The 21,346-nt window shown below is 36.9% G+C and overlaps 1 protein-coding gene across 2 annotated transcripts; it reads left to right on the top strand.

Annotated features, from left to right (window-relative positions):
* Window positions 1–50: 50 nt before the first annotated feature.
* On the top strand, window positions 51–20,640 carry LOC146458318 (transmembrane channel-like protein 7). 2 transcript variants are annotated; one of them, XM_085090902.1, is made up of 18 exons: window positions 51–351; window positions 1,812–2,277; window positions 3,987–4,071; window positions 4,926–5,007; window positions 5,470–5,645; window positions 8,686–8,831; window positions 9,307–9,454; window positions 11,423–11,578; window positions 11,978–12,120; window positions 12,901–13,021; window positions 13,663–13,772; window positions 14,094–14,198; window positions 14,714–14,789; window positions 16,505–16,644; window positions 17,572–17,604; window positions 18,284–18,406; window positions 19,134–19,212; window positions 19,953–20,640. In XM_085090902.1, exons 1-18 carry the CDS (start codon window positions 201–203, stop codon window positions 20,031–20,033), a joined length of 2,421 nt encoding a protein of 806 aa, XP_084947028.1. In that variant the 5' UTR covers window positions 51–200; the 3' UTR covers window positions 20,034–20,640. The 2 variants fall into 2 exon arrangements, with proteins under 2 accessions (XP_084947028.1, XP_084947029.1); XM_085090903.1 differs by lacking the exon at window positions 51–351 and adding an exon at window positions 989–1,120.
* The last annotated feature ends 706 nt before the right edge of the window (window positions 20,641–21,346 follow it).

The following is a 21,346-nucleotide window of genomic DNA, read 5'->3' on the forward strand; positions in this document are numbered from 1 at the left end:
CCTGGGTAGCCACTTCCGCTTAGTACCCAGTTTCTCGCTCCTCAGTTGGCGTAATAAAATCCTCAGTCCTCCTATCCGATTTGCAGTCTGACCAAAGAGAATGAAAAATTGATTGCTTTATCTTATCCATACCAGGGAATTTCAGTAATTTGGTGACCTGTGTTTTTGACAGCCGCGAATCGCAGCTGTCAACCGTATACATGTCTGACCGGAATAGGAACGTTCAAGGACTTGAGCAAGCGCCTTCCCGCTCTGAAGGCAGTTTTCTCGACTTTAGTCCTAGCACTGCAGAGGAAAACGAAGAAAAACCATCTTCAAGTCATGGAGTAGGCCAAGTTAACGAAAGCTTTGGTAAGACGATCATTTGATGCCGTATTTTGTTTACTTAATATGCAGAAGTCGAGTTGTAAAAGTGATCCTCGTTTGGCGCGACATGTCGGTGATGTGAGTTACGAAGTTAAGCTTATTAAGTTAAATATTTTTGCCGTTGAATAGAGATGGCTAGCTAGTCGAAAACACAGTTTACATCATTTTTGTCTTCCTTATTTCAAGTTCGAGAGTTTTCACACATGCTAGTGAACTGTGAAATGCGTGCAAAACAATGCATTGTTCTGTTCATTTTGCATTCAATTGGCTTCAATCAACCACGATCGAACAAAAGGTGGTTTTTGTATTTGTAGATTTTATTAATTACACAGATACTCTGAGAAAAAGCGTTTCCATTTCCTTAAGACTTATGTCAGAACTGCGTGCAGAACGAAGGCCAAAATCCTCGAGTTTTCGAGAACACTCTTCCTTGTTAAAATAATCGATCACTCTGGATCGCATAGATCTGCATAAACCCATTTTATGAGTGAGGGTCATGTCATAAGCTTTGTGATGCATAGCATATGTTATGCCATGATTGTCCAACCAAATTTGTGTTCATCGCCTCACCAAATCATTTTGCGAGTTATGTTGTTATGGGAACTCAAAAATGTTTGAACTAATAAATGCAAAAGATTATGTAAATTTCAGCTCTGACGTATTTTGCAGTAAGTTATTATAATTTTCGTTTCCTCACTGGAGCGAGCGAACGGTCGATCACACACATTCGATTTCTTACAAGTCAAGTATAGAGGTAGGAAAAACAGTCTTCCCTCAAGCAGATAATAGTTGGATTACCTACAGAATAGGCGTATTTCTTTGTTCATCTCTTTTGTTTTGAGGGTGAGGAGAAAAATTGAAGGTGTTCCGTCCTTTGTGGTTGAAAAATTGTGCGGCGCAATTGTCACGAAACTGTTATACAAATATTTCTCACAAAAACATGTCATTTATTCTCTGCGACAGTCTCTCTTCACGGTTTTACAAAATCGTTCGAGCCTTATTGAAGTGATCCACTTTTAAGATAATTCTCAAATCGCACATTAACAGCCCTCAGTTTATTGTAGATAATATAATCCTTGTTTATACTTAATATTTTCCTTAGGGACCCGAAGAACTCGGAAGCAGGGATAAATATACTAGATCCTTTAATATTTTTATAGCCGGCATTGGTATCAATAAAAACCATATAACTTTCAAGTACTTTTTAATTCAAACTTCCTGGTATAAAAGACTTGACTACACTGAATTAAAAGCTGGCCTCTACATGCATAGTGTGATAATGAAGTTGTACATCTCTCCTGTAAATTAACATGATCTCTGATAGTTATTAATAACAATGATGTTTATTCTATCATTCCTATCCTTACTCAGGAAAATATATGACATTTACACATGTTTGCAAGACCTTATGTATTCATGACTTTATCTCTTGTATCTTTTGAAAGTCCCTGAACAGAGGACAGGAAATCTTCTGAGAGTACCATCACAAGAGTCAATGGCATCTACGGACACATATCACAGCAATGCCTCTAGTGTGGTTCATGTGCGACCCCAGGGTGGCGCCAATGAGGGATATGATGATGCTGATGATGAGGACTACTGGCGGGATAACGAAGAGTTGGAAAAGAGCATGCCGAGCCATCACCTTCGCTCCATCAGAGGCCTACCATCAGAAAATGCATTCAAGCAAGGGATGCGGAGGACGCTAAAAAAAAGGGTGCAGAATTCACGTGGTTCTGTTAGAAGCATGTCATATGATGGAACAGATGGTGGGGGCTCAAGCGTCTATGAAGATGAAGTGATCAACGATGTACCAGTGCACCTTACAGCAGAAGAATTTGCTGAACTGACGAAGAGGAGGAAGTCTATCAAAGAAATGCCTACTTCCATCAGAAGAAAGCGCAGTCTAAGGTTTGTATAAACTGTCTGATAAATTTTACTTTTGTTTCCTTATTCTTAGCTTTCCATTCCTGCAAGATTAAAGAATGTCCAATTCCTATAAACCCAGAAATCTGACTGACATTTTCCTCCTGGCATTTATAGGCAATGTTGGGGGGGGAAGGGGGGAGGGGATGGTGTAGTGGTGAGAGCACTCGTTGGCATCACTGCGCTCTCTGTAGTCACCTCCTTCAAAATTTTAAAATGTGAATGTTTGAGTGTATCAACAGAGTTGATAACTGAAGGTAAAATGTAAATCGGCCTCGTTTGGAATGTCAGCACTCGAGTCTCATACAGTGGCCAATTTACCTTTAGTTATCAACTCTGTTGATAAATGTATCTACATGTTTTCCCCATCGACGACGCAGCACCATAGTTTCTTTAGAAACTAACCCTGTTATCCTTCAAATGTCAGACCTGGGTTTGATTCCCGGAGTTGATGCCATATGTGGGCTGAATTTGTTGTTAGTTCTCATTCCTGGCCTGCTGTTTAAGTTTTTCTCTGGGTCCTCTGGTTTTCCTCCCTCCACAAATAAAAAACACTTCCAAATTTTAATTTAGGTAATGTTTTGGTGAAGTACTATGTCTGACATTGACTTTATTTCAATTACTCCAAACTTGATAATGGCGTCATGATGACACCAAAACGTTATTCGTTTTTATCGTTTATTTTCACTTGCCTTAATTAATGTATATCTAAACCTTTACTTACAGTATAAGAAATTCCAATTTGACCTGGAAATCCATGGATACCTTTGAACAAGATCCTAGGAGCTCGTGCCACTCCATGGACCTGTAAACAAATTACATTTATTTATTTTACATCAATTTACATTTTTACCAGCTTGTCAGTCATGTAATTTAAGCACACATAAAAAATTGCAGACAGCTTTGGAAAAATGCTTTAATCAATTCACTTTACCTAATATTAGGGCATGACGTGTTGTACATATCAGCATTGCATAAGTATAGAATCCCGATAGCCATAGTCCCGTTAGTTTTTGATGAAACAAACAGGTCATAAGATTGAACAATAAACTAAGGAAGTCAACAAATTCACCCTACAAAAAAGAAATTATATATTCATCCAGGAAACAGTTGACAAAGAGCCACTCTGTACGGTGTATACATGTCAAATTCCCATTTTTTTTTTTTCATTTTATTTATTTGATGAATAACAGTGAGGAGCATGCACTCTACATGTATGCTAATTGAATAGTACTAATACACTGTAGGTTGTGTATCACAAATTACCATCTCATATCGTTTTACCTGATCAGTGAAATATACTTCAGTCTGTACCTTGAAGTCCAAGTTTTCTTTTAGAGAAACTAACTGATGTTTTAACCATTGGTATGCTTGCATTTTGAAGTGTTTCCTTTTCTGAACATTTTCTAATGGTGGAAATTTCGGTCATTAAAAATTTGGCATCTGATCTAACAGGGGAAGCAGGGTTGGTGGCCTCCTACATAAATGCTCTTTGGGATCATCACGCAGTCCTCCCAAAGAGCCTCTGCATCTAACAGAAGGCTACATTTAGCAGGGGGCAGGCTTATTAGAAATGGGGGCTTTGTAAAGCAGGGGAAGTAGGGGATATCTGTCTCCTAAGAAATCAAATAATGTTTTTTAAGGTCAGTCACTAAATTACCTTTGATTAAACTTTCTTATTATTTTATATAAAGAGAGAATGTTGTGGAATCAGCAGTGCGAAGAAGAGACCAGAAGGGAATAAGTGCATGGAGGCAATTCAAGCTCACAGTTGCCATGGTAATAATGTACTCATGTATTTTGTAAAAAACATTAATTTAACATGTTGATCGTTATGGTGCAGTTACAGTCAACTCTCGCCTTGCGGACACCTCGCTATTATGGACATCCCGATAACACGGACAGCAGCGAAATCCGCGGCAAAAATACTGTAAATTGCAGTGCAGACATGTAACTGATTGACTAAATTCCCGTTACTACAGACTCTCGATATTAAGGACAGTAACTTACGGTCCCAAGGGTGTCCGCAATAAAGGGAGTTGACCGTACTTAAATGAAGTAGAACTTCTAGACAGTACTAACTTAACACAATCAATGGACCTACACTGTATGTATCTGTTTATTCTGTGAGTGGCTCATTCTAAGAAGATGAATTTAAATCTTTCTTGTCTCTGCTATATATGTTTTCATGATAATTCATGAGGAGAAAACAAAGAAAATCAGTACCGTGACCGTGGTTTGGATACGTGATCCCAATTACCATAAAATTTTGCCAACTTTAGCCTTGAATTTCTCCAAGAATTATTGATCATTTGAGAAGCCATTATATCAAACACTCGAAAGTGTGTTTCATCAGATATCCAAACACCTCTAAGTCGTTTAAAAAAACTCAGCTGCGCCTTGTTTTTTTCAACCTACTTCTCAGTGTTTGGATATCTGATGAAATACTCTTCCTCGTGTTTGATATTGCTATTGGCCTTGTGGGTTCCTTGAAATTTTTCCAGTTCAAAATGACTCTGGTTGAATCAGGCCACTCTTTGTCTATTTGAAAAACTCGTAGTTGTACTCATACTCTGTACTCAAATTAATCTAAAGGTCTGTAATATCAAACACATGATAACTTTCCATTTCAGGGATGGCAGCATTTTAAAGATGGTGCCAAAGAAATTATGTATTCAATGGAATTGTGGAGAGGTCATCTCAAGTTAATTCATGGTGAGTACACTTGCGGTACACTGTGTTAGAAGATTGGCCATGATGCTAGTGCACTGGACTCATATAAGGACTGTTTATACAAGGCATAATGCCTTAAAATTCTGAATATACAGTACCGCTCAAAAGTAAGTTAGCACCCTCTCCCGAGACGCGATTCTCGTCTCGAGAGACGAGACAGCCGTCTCACAAGAGGTTGAAAAACTATAAGTACGTGTACTAACTAAAGGCTTGACTCTTTTGCGAGAGTTTGATGAGAATATCAAGTTGAATGTCAGTGTTGTTGATACAGCACGACACCATTGTCACGCAGCAAGCTGAATTTGTGGAGTATTATTAGTATTAGCTCTTCCTTCAAGGGACTTACAAGGGCTTTACAAGAGGTTGTTGCTAAGGAGAGGTGGTCGTTCAGGGAGGCCTGACTGAATTAATAAAATAATGATAATTTGTTTTTATTGCCAACAGGAATGTTTGGTTCTGGAGTTCAGTCATATTTTGTGCTGCTGCGGTGGCTGTTCCTCCTTAACCTTGTGATACTGTCGTTGACCATATTCTTCCTGTTTATACCACAAGTCATCCATGAAAATAGTGTTCAAAACAACAATGCTTCATTTACTGGTTGGGAGATGCTTACGGGAGAGGTAAGACTGCTGGAGGCTAGGCAATACATGTATGTAGCATCTGGTTTTAGATCAAACATGTAAGAAGGTTGAATTGGTCAACAACATTTAAATTAATCTACAGTAGGTAATTAAAAAATATGTACTGAACCTACAATGCAGGTCAAAAGTGTTGGGACACTTAACGAGATACTACTGAAATAATCTCCCCCCACCCCCTCCCCCCCAAGCAATGTTGAGATTTGACACTACAACACAGCTTTCAACAAAAATACTGTTTATCTGCATCTTCCAGCATTGTTTGGGGGGGAGGGGGGTGGTACGCTCCAATTGTGACCCCAAAAAGCCAACTTTATTTGGAATACATGATTATTGGACAGGTGTCCCAACTACTTTTGACCTGCATTGTCTGAAAGTGAGTATTTGAAAGAGATCAGGTTTGTGGCCTATTGGTCGATGAAAAGCGGGGCTTCTTATGAGAACTCTTGTTTGGTAAGCAAGAAGAACATATTTGTGAACAATATACAAGGAATTTCAATTGCCGCACTTTTCGTATTGTCATATTAGAGTATGGATACGGGAAAGGCGCAACAGGTGTATATCAGGAAAAAGATAGACAAATGAATACCATGCAGATCAGTGAGTCGGGGTAAAAAATAACAACTTGCATGTTCACACTGTTGTAACGCTTAAGAAACGATGAGCTTTATTTCACTTTCAAAGAGTTCAAAACGTGGTGTTTTGTTTATTAAATCGGATATGCCATCCGCTGCCCACAAGGTCTGTTGTTTACATAGAAATCGTGTTATACTGTGAGCGCGCGGCTCTGAAAGCTCTTTAGAGTGTTGTCCTCAATGAGAAAATGGAGGCTTCAGAAAGCCAGAGAGTTGTTTACATTATAACGTACAGTCGCGCAGACACTGAAAAGTTCCGTAGAGAGACGTTTGGCGAAGCGATAATAGACAACACAAACATGATGGACATTAGATGGTCTTTTTTCCGGTTCTGGAAGCCCATTTCACAGAGTGAACAGCGAGAAATCGCGCCCTGTGGACATTGTTTTGCACGATTCATTCTAGAGAATTCTAGCAATGTTTACATTGCTGACTGACGGCGACATGATGCTCGCGACAATACTCAGTAACGTTTGCATTCATTTGGCATCAATGAAGAACAGTGTTTAAAAATAAACTATGGCCGGCTACTCTTGTTGAGTATATAAAAACAATTGTTGTATAATGCGCTCCAAAGGAACGTGTCTGAATAGAGTTTACAACATTACTCAGTAAATTGAATGTTTTATATAAAGAGCTAATTAATAGCTTTCTTTTCTTGTGCTTTTACTGAGTACTGAGTTGAAAATGCGCAATAACTCATATAATGAAAGAAATAGTTTCTTCAAACTAAAGAAAACATACATACTTTCTAAATTTGTGTTCATGTAATGTCAAATACGTTTTCAATTTGCATAAATCTCCACTATTTAAAGTGAGTATTGTAGTGAGTAATGTTCAGTTCTTTACGTCAACAAAATGCAAATGTCACGCATGTGATAAACTTCTCGTTGTCACGAGTTTTACAAAGTGACAATTATTACAATTTACACAAGCATTTTCCTCAGATAGCATGAAAATGAAGTTACACTTTACACGCTTTAGAAATTCACAGAATATACTGAAGTGTAAATAATAAAGCATGTTCAGTTTTCACAGTTCCGCATTGCGTGATTAATATTTGGTTCTACCGCCTTTAGAGGCAAGGATAGCTTCTATCCTTTTGTTCAAACTGGCAATTGTGTTATCTATAGTTTCAGTACAAATACAATCAAAAGCTCTTAAAACTCTAGCTTGAAATTCCTCAAACGACTCCCTTGTGATATTTCTAGATATTGCTTCGGATTCTAAATATCTCTTTACAAGATGAAATATGTTCTCGATAGGATTTAGGTCCGGTGAACGCGGAGGGATTTCATGAAATTCAGCCTCTATCTCTTCTAACGCATCCCTAGCTAACCTGCTTGTTTGCGACGGGTCGTTATCCATAACAAATAAACGTCTTCCATCTGTTTTGGGACCAGCTTGCGCAAAATTTCGCTAAACGCCGTCCGCGCGCATTCGTACACTCGTTTGGTCACGCCAAACATCGTTTATTACCGTCGCAAATTCCGTATTATAGTTATGCCAGAAACTTGGTATCCCTTGGTAACTTGGTATCCCTTGACCACGTTAACAGCACTTTTTCGCAACTAGTCGTTTTCAGACAATGCAGGTCAAAAGTGTTGGGACACTTAACGAGATACTACTGAAATAATCTCCCCCCACCCCCTCCCCCCCAAGCAATGTTGAGATTTGACACTACAACACAGATTTCAACAAAAATACTGTTTATCTGCATCTTCCAACATTGTTTGGGGGGGGAGGGGGGTGGTACGCTCCAATTGTGACCCCAAAAAGCCAACTTTACTTGGAATACATGATTATTGGACAGGTGTCCCAACTACTTTTGACCTGCATTGTAGTTTAAATCAGTTATCAACCTAAGTTCAAAATGTGGCCATGAAGAGGGGGGGGGGGGGGGGGGTGGGTTTTGGGGGTTAACCCTTAAAACCTAACCCTAACCCTAACCCCACCTCTGCTCGATGCCATGTACCTACTACATACCTTTGCTTTAATTATACAGTTTAAAGCATCTACAGCTGGACTATTTTACTTACACTGTATGCAGCTGTTTTGACAAAGGTTGTCCAAATAAAGCGTAAAAGCGTACGTGACAATGCCAAAAAGTAGTCTGGGAAATACCCAATAAATTTCAATAAAAGTTAAGAATCCATAATGCCTCGACCGTACAGCGAAGACTTGAGATGGTGGGCATTATGGATTCTGAGCTTTTATTGAAATTTATTGAGTGTTTTTCGGACTACCTTTCGGCGTTGTTCCATACGCTTTTACTCTTTTTTGGACAACTTTTCTCGAAACAGGTGTATATGCATGCTGAGGGGGAGTGTTGGAACTTTGGTAATTACTAATAAAATGATACATTGTGTGTGTATCCTCGGCTTTAGGGTTGGTTCACTACTACAGAGCTTTACTATGGGGCCTATACAAGTGAAAAGATTGGTGATGATGACTTGAATTATAATATGCCACTAGCCTATCTGCTTGTTGGAGGTGGTTATCTGCTGCTGTGTTTGATTACGCTGGTGTACAGGTAGGTACTTAGAGAATCATGCTGATGTGCCAGCTGAATTTTCAAGTGCTTTGCCATATGAATGACCAGAAATGTTTCCATTCAAGTCGATGAAGGATCATAACTGAAACAGTCAACAACTGTTGACGAGCTCAATTGAATTTAATAATTATTATTATTTTGACATTGTGTATAAGTGTGACATTTGAACCAAGCAGGGGTTTCATTAAGAGCCAGCACTGGGCAAAATGACCGTCTCTGAAGACAACCTTACCCAGCCAATTTTGACATCTCGTCAGACTTAATTTTCCACAAAAGAATATAATATTATCCAAGTTAACTGTCTGGCCCAGGTGTACCAAAAAAAATATTAAAATAACCTTTTGCCTACCTGTTCAGTTATAATAAATGTTAATGAAATCCCTGGCCAAGCCTTACACACCCTGCACAAACATTGGATATAACATTTGCCTTTGCATTTCATTTTAATTTGCAGCATGGCAAACTCCTACCGAGAGAATTTCATATATTCAGGAGATGATTTCAGCTTGTTTGTTTCCAAAGTGTTTTGTTCCTGGGATTACGGAATAACAGACAAGAGTGCAGCGTTGTTAAAACACAAAAGCGTCTACAATGAACTTAAGGTTTGTGTGTGATGTGTATACATGTAATAGCTCTTCTCTGTTGGTTCAATGGTAGCTAGCTTGTCAGGTCAGCATATGAACAAGGGCTAGATGACCCGTGGACAAATCAATCAATGTAAAACTTTATTTTACTCAAATTGTGAGATTGCAGACCTGCTAATATGTCCAAAGATACCGTAGAAGTCCTAAAGTAATTAACAGCCTGCCAAGAGTAACGTTCAACTTAGTTTTTTATCTTCCTCTTGAACTCCGAAAGTAATGCACCCCCACCCGAAATTAATGGCTCACCCGAAAGTAACAGCCCTTTGAAAATGACAACTCAACAACAATAAAATATAAGTGTATTGTATTTCATGTAAAGTGTAATGTTTCAAGTAGTATTTTTTGACTCTATATTTATACCATCCTACAAATTAACTTTTTATTGTCAATCTCTATATTTCGATAGACTTTCAATGCAATTAAAGTATTTAATGTAACATATCAAGTAACTGGAACACAAAAATGTCTCCTCTTTCTTTTTTACAGTCACTGAATCACCAATAGGCTCATACCATATTTGATCGTAATTACCGTTCAATTTGTATCAACATTGCATTAGATACAAAATGTAACTTAGTTCTAACATGTGAAAATCTTTGGACTCTGCCATCGTAAAGCAGATTGAACAGCTCAAGTAAAGGACTAAACAACATGCAGAATAATTTGTGATTTTATTTCCAAATTTAGTAACTGAATCCTTTGGAAATTATCCCTTAAATGCTGTATGTGTCAGCAGAGTTAAATGATACAATAATTATTAGTTGCAGTATAACACGAACAGTATTTTTGTTATACAGTACGAACATTTGGGGCATTTTATTTGTTACAGTTTGCTTTATTCATGTGCGGAGTTAATAGCATGCATAAACGGAATGACCAATAAATTGGGAACATTTTTTAATCATCCGAGAGAAACGGCTACCCGATAGCAGTGGCCCCTTTTGGCCTGCTAAATCCCACAATAATGGGGACCATTACTTTTGGAATTCTATGGTAAAGCAGATGATGACAAAAGCTCCTTCATGTGAACTGCTGTCAGTGTAAAACCTATTTTCCTTAAAAATTCTTGTAGTAGCAGGATTATTTTGCAACCTGTCACACAAGTCCAAACTGGGTTGTATCAGCCTGCTGAAATATGTGCCTCAAGGGAACGGCCCCAAGTTATTGTTCCAATAATATTATTTTCAACTTAAATGACATGATATTCATGATTATGATATTAGGAATAAGAACAAACTAGTTATTGATAGGGTTAAATTGGAATCGACTAAAAGAGCGTTTTTTTATAAAGGGGCAGATATTTTTAATAATTGTATGTGAACTCTAGTTTTAGTCCTTTTATCTCTTTTCATGTGGATGTTTTCTCGTTCCTCAATTTTTTTATGTAGCTTTTTAGATCGTTTTTTTTTTTCTTTACGCAGGAACCATATGCATGTTGATAGCAGTTTTTATAACTGAAATGGTCATCCTGCATAAATATGTTTTTATTATTATTATTATTATTATTATTATTATTATTATTACTATTATTATTATTATTATTATTATTATTATTGTTAATTAATTAAACTGAGAAAAATAAAACAATAGCAGATCAAATCAGAGTGTCTCTGTAGCAAGGAAATCAAAAACAAGGCTCCACCCCCTCCCCCTAAACTTAAATCACCTAAAAAAAACCCTCCCCCTAAGTCATACCTCTTGTGCTTACATATACTACTAACTAAATTTTGTAATCCCACAAGACAAAGGCATGCAAATGTCCATCAACTAGTCCCCAGACTGTATAAAGCTACATGAATGGGTGACTTGTTCCTGAAATAAGTTTCAAGAGTTAGGGAACTATCTTTTCGCATGCTCATATCTCTGTTATGCGAAAGTTGTCCAGTAATGATATTCTGACTTTGATTTCAAATTTCCTTTCTCTAGGAGGTGATTGCAGAGCAGAGTTACTTTTATGACCGCACACTGGGCGAAAAGTGTAATGTATTCTGGCTTCGTCTTTTCACCAATTTTATTGTCCTTGCACTGATGGCAGGTGCTGCATACGTTATCCAGTTTTCTGCAAGCCTTTCACTTTCTTCGGTAAGGAATTTTTATTTACACCTTGGTTACAAGTGGTATTTATTGTTTTTACATACATTCTGTTAAAAATAACAGTTTTGTGGGTGAAGATTAAAAAATAAAAAATCATTCAAATTAAAGACTGCATGATGAAATCACTCTTTCTGTACTCCTCCATAACATGGATGTCTCATTCTGTATTATGTGTTATAGATGGTTGATCAGGTCCCAATGAGACCGCAAGGTTGTTGTTGATTCAGCAACTAGGGGCCGAATAAGTATGTACATGTACATGTACAAATGTCCAGGGCCTTCATGCCAATCAGTTGTTTTCAAGAAAACAACCTTTTGTGATTGATAGTTGGTAGACAAGTGTCATTTTTTTTATTTTTATTATTTTTTTTATTTTTTTTATTTTAGGATCAAGATGATGTGCTGGAAAAATTACTCCTCCCTTTAGTGGTGTCAGGCATTAACCTTATCATGCCAATGGCTTTTCGCATTATTGCAAGTCTGGAAAGATACAGGAGTCCACGAACTACCATTAATGTAAATTTGGCAAGGTATTAATCAATTAAGACTGATCATAAAAGTGAATTTTAATATTTAATTGATACAGTGGTTTTATTTGTAGATTATATGTTAATTAATTGTGGTAACATTTTAGTTACTGGTTTCAAGTAATTAGCTAGAATGAAAGTTCAAAAGAGACCACCATGGCAACAAACACAAATTGTATTAAAAGTTGAAGGACTCCAGGCAAAGACCTGCCACATGCACTTAAGAGTCCATTTACCTATCTTTTGACACCGTTGCTAGGGAAAGAACAGTTTACTATCACTCAGCACATGTTTCATCATATTGAACCAAATTTGGTCAGTATTCATTTAGTGTTACAAGTGTGGTTCAATCGATGACATCATTGGACCACACCCATGGTGACATGACCCAAAACAGAAACATTGGACCATGCCTAATTGGTCATGTGACATCCGAAACAGAAAATATTTAATTTTTTAATTATATATATATTTTTTTTTTTCAAGAATTTCTTGTATCTGTTCACTGATAGTGTTTCATGTTTCAAAAAATCTAAAAATTAGAACAATGCATGAGAACAATCATGCATTTGGAATAATCACTTTTTTTGGTTGTTATTTATTTATTTATTTATTTATTTATTTATCTTTTGTATGAAATTATTTTTTGCAAAAAGCATGCTCACATTTCAAGGAAAACAAATTTTTTTTGATTTACTTTAAAAAAATTTATGCAGTTCAAAAAGATGATTGAAAACTTTTTTGTAACATTTGTTGTCGTCTGTTTTTTCTTACACTGATCAGGACTACCTTAATGATGCTTACGTCAGTGACAACGGTCACTGTGCTGCTATTTGTTGACATTCAAAGATGCCGAAGTGGCAAAGAACTCTTGGGCAGCGTTGGTTCAAGGGGCTGTGATCCAGTAAGTAACAAAAATCTCATATTTTTTTTTTACTCTCAGGTAACAGTCAAAAATTTCCTTCTGGTAATAATTTATTTAAAATTGTTACTTCTTTTATTTTTGCCATGGTATAAAAATTGGAGGTACAGTGTAGATATAAAACACTTAAATAAATAATTGTATTTATTTATCAATTAGATTCCATTGATTTTGCATTCTATTCATTACAAATGTTTCAAAATGATAATGGTTTCCCCTTGTTTAAAAACATCCAGTTGCAGAGGTTTCAATAATTACTGTTAAGTGCCGTATGGATATCTGGTAAAAAAGTCGTAGGGGAGTTTATTGGAGAAAGGCATTTTACTATATTTAATTAATAATAATTAAATAATTTTGTGGAAGTTATTTACTTATTTAATTATGTTTTGCACTCAAGTTTTCTGCAACTGCCTGCCTGCTTTAGAAATTTTATAAATCGACCAATCTTTATCTGATTGAGGTAGGTATGAGATAGCCCAGTTGATAGCGTAGCTCTTGAATTCTCACAATGTCAATAATTTGCAAGTTGATAGCACTTCCTTCATAAGGTTAATTTTTATTTCTTATTAATAAATCTTTGTAATTATTGATATTTAATTTAAGAAAATTTCTGTTCTTCATAGAAAATCATAAGGTGCTGGGAGAATTATGTTGGATTTGCATTCTACAGACTTGTCATTGTAGATTTCGTTTTCCTGCTGCTGTCAACCTTCTTTGGCGAATTTGTTCGAAGGTATGGCCTTGATCTACTTTAATTTTGGTTACTGAATTACATCAGCCGTTAAGAACCATAATGGAGTGGGAGTGTGGAATAACGCCATAAGTGACTTTTGATGTAAGGTCATTGAATTCTCCTTTTGTTTTACAAGCGAATAGAAACCAAGAAAGGAGAATCTAGTTATTCATCACAAGTCACTTACTCCGTTGGGCTTTTTTCCAGGCATTCCTTCAATTGACTGCTGATAACTGGTGTTTGAATATGTTATTATTGTAATTACATCTGATTCTTATGTATATTTTTCCAAGTTTAATATTAATGTGGTCTGAATCATAGGATTCTGGCAGTAAATATCCCATGGTGCAAGGAAACAGTGGGACCTCCTGGGTTTGATATTTCCAGGAATGTTATTGATCTGATATACGCACAGTGTCTGTGTTGGTAAGCGATGTTCATTTACATGATGGATATGCATTGATTCAGCATATGAAAGAATTAATTTTTAATTAATTAACCCTTTATCAGGGCTTACCTAGAAATCACAGTTACTGAGGCTTTATTATTAATAATAGTTACTACTAAAAATCAAAGATTAGGGAGTGTATTCAATGATCTCATTTCCAAGCTCTCTGCCAAGTTGCTGATGTCATTCACCCCTGCAAAATCTGCGGGCGATGCCATATACGCGTTCCAAGATCCATTTGTTGATCTGTCAACTGTTCCATACAATCTCAACTCCAATCTCCAAACTCTCAGCAGCCAGTTATCTTGAGATCACGGTTTCAAGCTGCACATGGCAGCCTCTGCACCATATAACATGCTCCTCTGGAGCTTTGTTGAGCAGAACTGTTTCCTCATCCACACAGCTAGCTCCCTACAAATACCACGTTTGAGTTAAACTGTAAGCAAATACAATTCTTGATTTCTAATGTTGTCTTGGTGTCATCTGTACACAGGATTGGTACATTTTACAGTCCCTTATTGCCACTTATCCAGGTTATAAAGCTGGTCATTTTATTTTATGTTAAAAGGGTAAGTGGATTGCAAGTGTCATTTATAACTATTTTCAATGTGAGTTAATTCTTCATCACATGCTGTATTTTCTTAGTATATCTAATTTACAACATAACAGGTTGTTCTAAGTGAGGTTTGCGGTATGTGGCTGAATGATTAAGCATACCAGTGCTGGACTGTATAATGATAATCATGGCAATAGGTGGTTTGCAACCAATCCCTGGACATCCAAAAAGACAATGGTATGGCGGCCATGTTGGATGACAAAACAAAAGGTTCTGTCATCCAACATGGCTGCCACACCATTGTCTTTTGGATCCCTAGAGATTGGTTTCAAACCACCTGTAGAATGACAATACTGGGAGAGGGAGGTGGGGGGGGGGGGGGTACTCAACAAGGTTTTATGAAAGGAGGCTCCGCCCCATGGTCCAAACCATACCATTTTTGACCAGAAAGGTACCCCTTTCTTATAACTTCCATAGAAAATGGTACCCCTTTTACATACTCACTGTAGAAATGTACACTGCATCTCCTGTCATTAGGTCTGTTCAAGCTACAGTTTTTCCTACATGTACCCATTTCCTTTAAAATTCACGTCTTTCTAATCTGAGCCATTTTAAAACATAAACAAGTAGTCTGTACGTGAAGAAGAATGCTGTTTACTATTTTCAAATATCTCTTTTTGTTCCGGAGATATTCAAGTTTTTAAAATATGCAAATTAGCCAAGTGATGACATCATAAACTCAACCGAATTTTGATCAAATATTATGAAAACAGATATCTCAACCAATTTGTATCAGAAATGCTTGAATCTTTGCAGTTACATTGTTCCAGGTGCGCTTCATAATATGAACTTATCAGTTTTGTTACCATGGCAACATACTGGGTTCCAGTCCTCCCTGATTGACTTAAGGCTTTGCTGGCCACATTTGCTGTCTATTTTGATATTTGCCAATGGTGCCTCATCTGCATGATCCAGCAAGCGTATAAATATGTTAGGTCGAGGTTTGGGCCTTGTTAAATGTTTTTCAAACTAAAAATCACTAAAATATTGAAATCAGGTTGGAGGGGACTGGAAAAGAGTGAGTTGCCATGGGAACCGAATTTTTTATAGCCGTAGGTGTATTTCCTTTAGAACTATTAGCCTGCCAGGTTTCAATGGTCTCTGCTGTAAATTGACTGAGATAGCTCTATTTATATACTTGATGTTATATTGAGTTGAGAATATGACCTCATCAGTCATCTCATTTACATATTTTACACATTTTTCAAACTTAAATATCTCCGGAACCAATTCAGATATTTAGAAACGGTAAACGGCGTTTTTAATCTTTCCTAGAATTCTATGTGATAAACCTTAAAATTCAAGAGGTAAAAATTTGATCATAGTAGCACTTTAACTCATGAAATCCCCAATCTTTCACATACCTCCAGCCTGACAAAGGTTCCCCTTTTGGGCATTTTAGTTCATTATACAGAGTACCCTGCACCCCAACATGATTTGACCATAGCCAGTAGTAATAATTGTTTATTTATTTATTATTATTATTATTATTATTATTATTATTATTATTATTATTATTATTATTATTTGTTTGTCTGTTTTTGCTTATACTGAACTTGCCTCTCTTACTCCTTCTTCCTTCATTTCATCACTTTCTTTTCCAAATCTACATGTACTCACTCTATGATATTATTATTTACAGTAACAACCCTCTTTCGTTTCTGACAGATCAGTGTGGTCATGAACTGCCGTGCATCCATGAGGCCGTTCCGGGCATCTAAAATGAACCTGTTGTTCCTGTTTTTACTTGCTGTGTCCTTTACCTTGTCACTGATTGTCATTGGATATACCATCATGTCGGCAGATGTGTAAGTGTTAAAATTGGTGTCTGTGCATGAATCAAAGCAACTTGGAGTTTTCTCTACCCTGGATGGGATGCTAGTCCATCATAGGATACCCAGCATGAAGTGACTAGGAGTATTACTACTCACCCCTGGATGGGATGCTAGTCCATCATAGGATACCCAGCATGAAGCATTCAAGAGAATTCCCCCCCCCCCCCCCCATCTCCCGTCCAATGCGTCAAAGGACTTTCATAGATTTCTAAGAGGACTGTTAAGACTGTTTACAGTCTCCAATTTTTCAGTGTTTGGTCATTGATTGTGGTACGCTTTAACTAAATAGACCTTTAAAGTTTAAGATTTTGATAGCCAGATAAGGAAAAACCATTGACACCGCTGAAAAGAGCACATTAAAATTAGTATTGAAGGCCTGAAGTTTGAGAGTCTTGAAGATATAGTACAATCTGTAAATTCAGGGATTTTTGCATCAAACTGGGAAAACTTGCCTGTTGCCATACAAACATCTATAAAATTTTCAGACTAAATGAAACTTATATCATTGCTTTTTTAAACGACATCAAATTTGGCCTTTTTACTAATTATTGTAAGGTGCTTTTTCTAGCAGTGTCAATTATTTTGCATTACTGAGCCTGCATCAAAATTTGAAATTCCTGTGATAAAGGTGAATGGCCAATATTTTGGTTTGTAATGGTAAGTTTGACCTGGGAAGCAAGAGTGCCAAACATTACTGAAAGGACCCTTGTCCAGGTGTTTAGTGTGGTGGTGTCTTTCCCCACCCCCAGTTAGGAAGTCGACGAAAAATTTGTTTCGGTTGCCAATTAATTAATTAATTTAATAAAGTTTCTTTTGTCATGTTTGTTGATTATTTGCAACAACCACTTGGCCATCAGTTCATTTTTTGCTGACATTTGTCTTCATTTTATTTCTTTACAGAACCTCTCCCTCTGCGCTGTGTGGTCCTTTCAAGTAGGTTTCTCACTTTGAAGCTTTTTTCTAACTCATGTTTCTAACTCTTTTTTTTAACTTATGTTTTGGTAAATCTGAGCTGGTTGGTTATGTACTGAGACCTTAAATTCTGTGTAATAGCCAAAATAACAAATCCTAATATTTTTTGATATTTTTTTCCTCAAAAATGTTAGTGTAAAACGTTCTCACAACAAAAGCTTCAAAAAGTTAAATTTCATCAGTTTTATGTATGAAATGTCAAGAAAAATGGTGAAAGGGTGCAAAAAATATGCTTTACTCTTCTACTTTGTTACCATGGCAATGACCTCTAGGACATCGAATTAATAAGTAGATCCCATTTTCCTGTGTATCTGTATTTCATAATGCAGAGACAATGTTAAAACATATTAAGAACAAAGAAGTACCCTACTTGTACAAGTGGCAGGTGAGTAGTACATGCATGTGACTGATGTTCTTACCATGCTTTGATGTTCTCTAGATCTGTGCGTTGTCAGAGTACAGACCCATGACAAAATGGAAACTATTATTTTGTTTTATACGATAATAAAGACATCGTGTTGACTAAACTGAGGCAAAACCTTTCAAGCAAATGATTAGACAACTACATACATACAATTGTGATCCTCTAAATTAGGAATTAAAAATAATGTACTATGTTGTTGTTAATTTCCATGTGAAGAGGTCAGAAATTCATGTACCAAGTCATCACAACCACTGTAGCTGGATTTCCCGACTGGTTGCAACAAGTCATCAATTATGCATCATCAGCAAGCATTATTGCCATGGTGTTTTGTATTCTTGGGTAAGTATCAGTCAGAATATTTATATTATCAAATTGTATGCAAGGAGGATGGGGTGGGGGTCAATAATTATTATAATTTTATCATTGCCTAATGATGAATAGTAATATTTACATACACATACACGTAGTTGCAGAAAATATCCATCCATACCCTCCCCCAGAGGTTGGGGTTTACTCCCTAGATTGGACTATATGGGGATCCCTTGCCCAAAAGTGAGACCATTTTCAAGATGGAGGTATATAAAAGGGTAAGGTTTTCACAAATGTAGAAAAGGGTAGGGTTAAGTGTCATTTAGGTGACTGTTTAAAAGGGCCTTTCCAAATATCTCGAACAGACCCAATGAAAAAGGATAGTGTTTCTACTATAGGTGTGTGAAAGGGGTACCATCTTCCTATGGAAGGTACATGAAAGGGTTACTCTTCCTGTCAAAAGTGGTTTATAAAAGGGTAAGAGTTTGGACCTTGGGGTGGAGCCTCTCCATATAAAACTTTCTTGTGTACCCCCCCCCCCCCCCCATGGCAGGGATTTTTCTAAGACGTCCCCCACCCCTATGAAAATTGCAATCTAGCTTTGTTCTTCGTTTAGACTCTAGCCTTTGTCTTACGAAAACTGATAATTAGATTATTTTATCCTTCCTCTCCCCCCCTCCCTCTCCACCCCATACCCTGAACATACACCTACACACTGCACTAAGTTTATGTTGATTTGTATTTCTTGCACTCACAGGATTATTGTATATTACCACAAAATGCTGAAGGATTCCAATGAAAAGAAGATCAAACTACTCAAGGAACAGATTGCCCTGGTTAGTAATCATTGCATGTCATTGAATGATAGAAGTATCCTTTTCTTCGTGTTTGAAGGACTTAAGACTGAACCCCTATTCAACCCTTTCAACCTGGCTCTCTTCTTACCAAAATAAAAAAGTATGAAGTCTATACATCAATTTCAAGTACACGTTATCGGATAGTAATCTTCGGTTGCCTTAGTATAGAGCGTTTTCGTTCACGTGATTACCGGCCATATTGGTTTACTGAAACAAAAGAAAGTATTAGCATAAAAATAGAGTTCAAATCCCAGAGGTTTAGTTTAGGACACCAACATGGCCGCCGTGACGTCATGTGAAAACACTCTATTACCAAGTATTCCGTAGAAAAAAAAAATTTCTCTCTGCCATGGCCAGGACTCAAACTCCCAAATGTTTTGACCGAGCATTGCAACCGGATATCTGGGGTAAGTGATGGGTGCGACGACAAACAAAAACAAAAAACAAACAAGAAAACCATGAAGGCTTAATAAGTGGCTTCATTTATTCTCATTGTACGCCTCGCAGTTTTTTTAAACCTATCCTCCCTTCGCGATTGAGCTAATTGAATAGTTTAAGTGAGAAAGATAGCGTGATATTGTTTTGATAACCTCCCGTTACGATACTTGGCGTCATACCGTAAATTGCTTATGATGATGTAATGACCAAAGTGTCACAAAGACCTATCTTCCGTTACTTCCTTTCTTGAAGTGAAATCTAGTATTTTATTGCTTTTGCAGGCTGGACGTGACAAGCTGTATTTAATCAAGAGAATCAAACAGGGGATAACTCTTCCGTTGGATCCTGATACTGGAGAGTAACTCCTGGCCACTTTAAAAAGCATTCATCATCATCCTCATCATCGTGTTGAGGCAAAGGCAATGTAGTGCAGTGCTTCATGTAAGACTGTCTAGTTTAATGGCCTAGCTCCCCGAGTCTCTGTGTTAGAGCATTTTTATTTATCATTGTTAATTAAAAATAATTTTCTCCCATGTAGAATTTCCTGTAACCTTCAGAGGAGAAAGACATTAAATGAATACTATTGTTGAAAGGAAACGTAGGTAGTGAACTCAGCTGAATTGACCAGTTCGTACTGGAAATTCTGCTAATAATGTACCATATGTATAATAAAATTCTTGTAATCTAGTGTAAGTATTCATCGACCGTTTTGTAAGTGCTTCATTATTTTTTCTTTTTTTTTTTACGACTTTGTGATTATAAATTATGGCTATAGCTATTAATTATTTTGTTTTTAAGCAGGATTTTTTTTTATAAAAAATGGGAATTTTAAGAAGAAATCAGAGTAGAAGTAGATTTAATAATTATAAAAATCATTTACTCATTACAGTCATTTTCAACGTGTATAACGACTATCTGTAACCAGGCTTAAGTCTAAAATAAAAGAACAATTGATATATTTAAAGTTGACCTCGACTGTTGTTGTTGAAGATGGGTGTATTTGAAAGAAATGTGATGGTATATTTCCAGCCTGGTGAATGAATGAGAATGATGATTATTCTAGAAAGTGACGCAGGCATACTCGGAAAAAAGAAATCCGAGTGCTCCTATCAGGAGTCGAACCTAACACCTTCCGCCGGATTACTAGTTCGGATGCTCTACCACTGAGCTACAGGAGACTCGTGGGAGCTAAGGCCATTAAACTAGGAAATATACCATCACATTTCTTTCATATACCACACGTTTGACATTCAAATCCTAGCAGTATGCAGAATGTGTGTCCCAAGAACCTAGTTTAATGGCCTAAGTTCCCACGAGTCTCCTGTAGCTCAGTGGTAGAACATCCGAACTAGTAATCGAAAGGTCTTAGGTTCGACTCCTGATAGGAGCACTCGGATTTCTTTTTTCCGAGTATGCCTGCGTCACTTTCTAGAATAATCGTCATTCTCATGGGTGTATTTATTTTCAAACTGAGGTGGGGAATATCAAATCGTCAATCCGAGATAGGTAAATCGACTGTTCTTAACTTTAACGCCTTGCAAACAAAGCGGCCAAATTCTAACTGTTTATGGACCAGAGCCAATCCATAGCAGTCAAATTGTTTGAATTTTCCCGTAAACTGGACGACATGCAAGGTTCATAACACATTTCTTCAGCCATTTGAAGTCATTAGTTC

Source organism: Pavona decussata, unplaced genomic scaffold (genome assembly GCF_977016875.1).
Source record: "Pavona decussata unplaced genomic scaffold, jaPavDecu1.1 SCAFFOLD_233, whole genome shotgun sequence".
Taxonomy (NCBI): domain Eukaryota; kingdom Metazoa; phylum Cnidaria; class Anthozoa; order Scleractinia; family Agariciidae; genus Pavona; species Pavona decussata.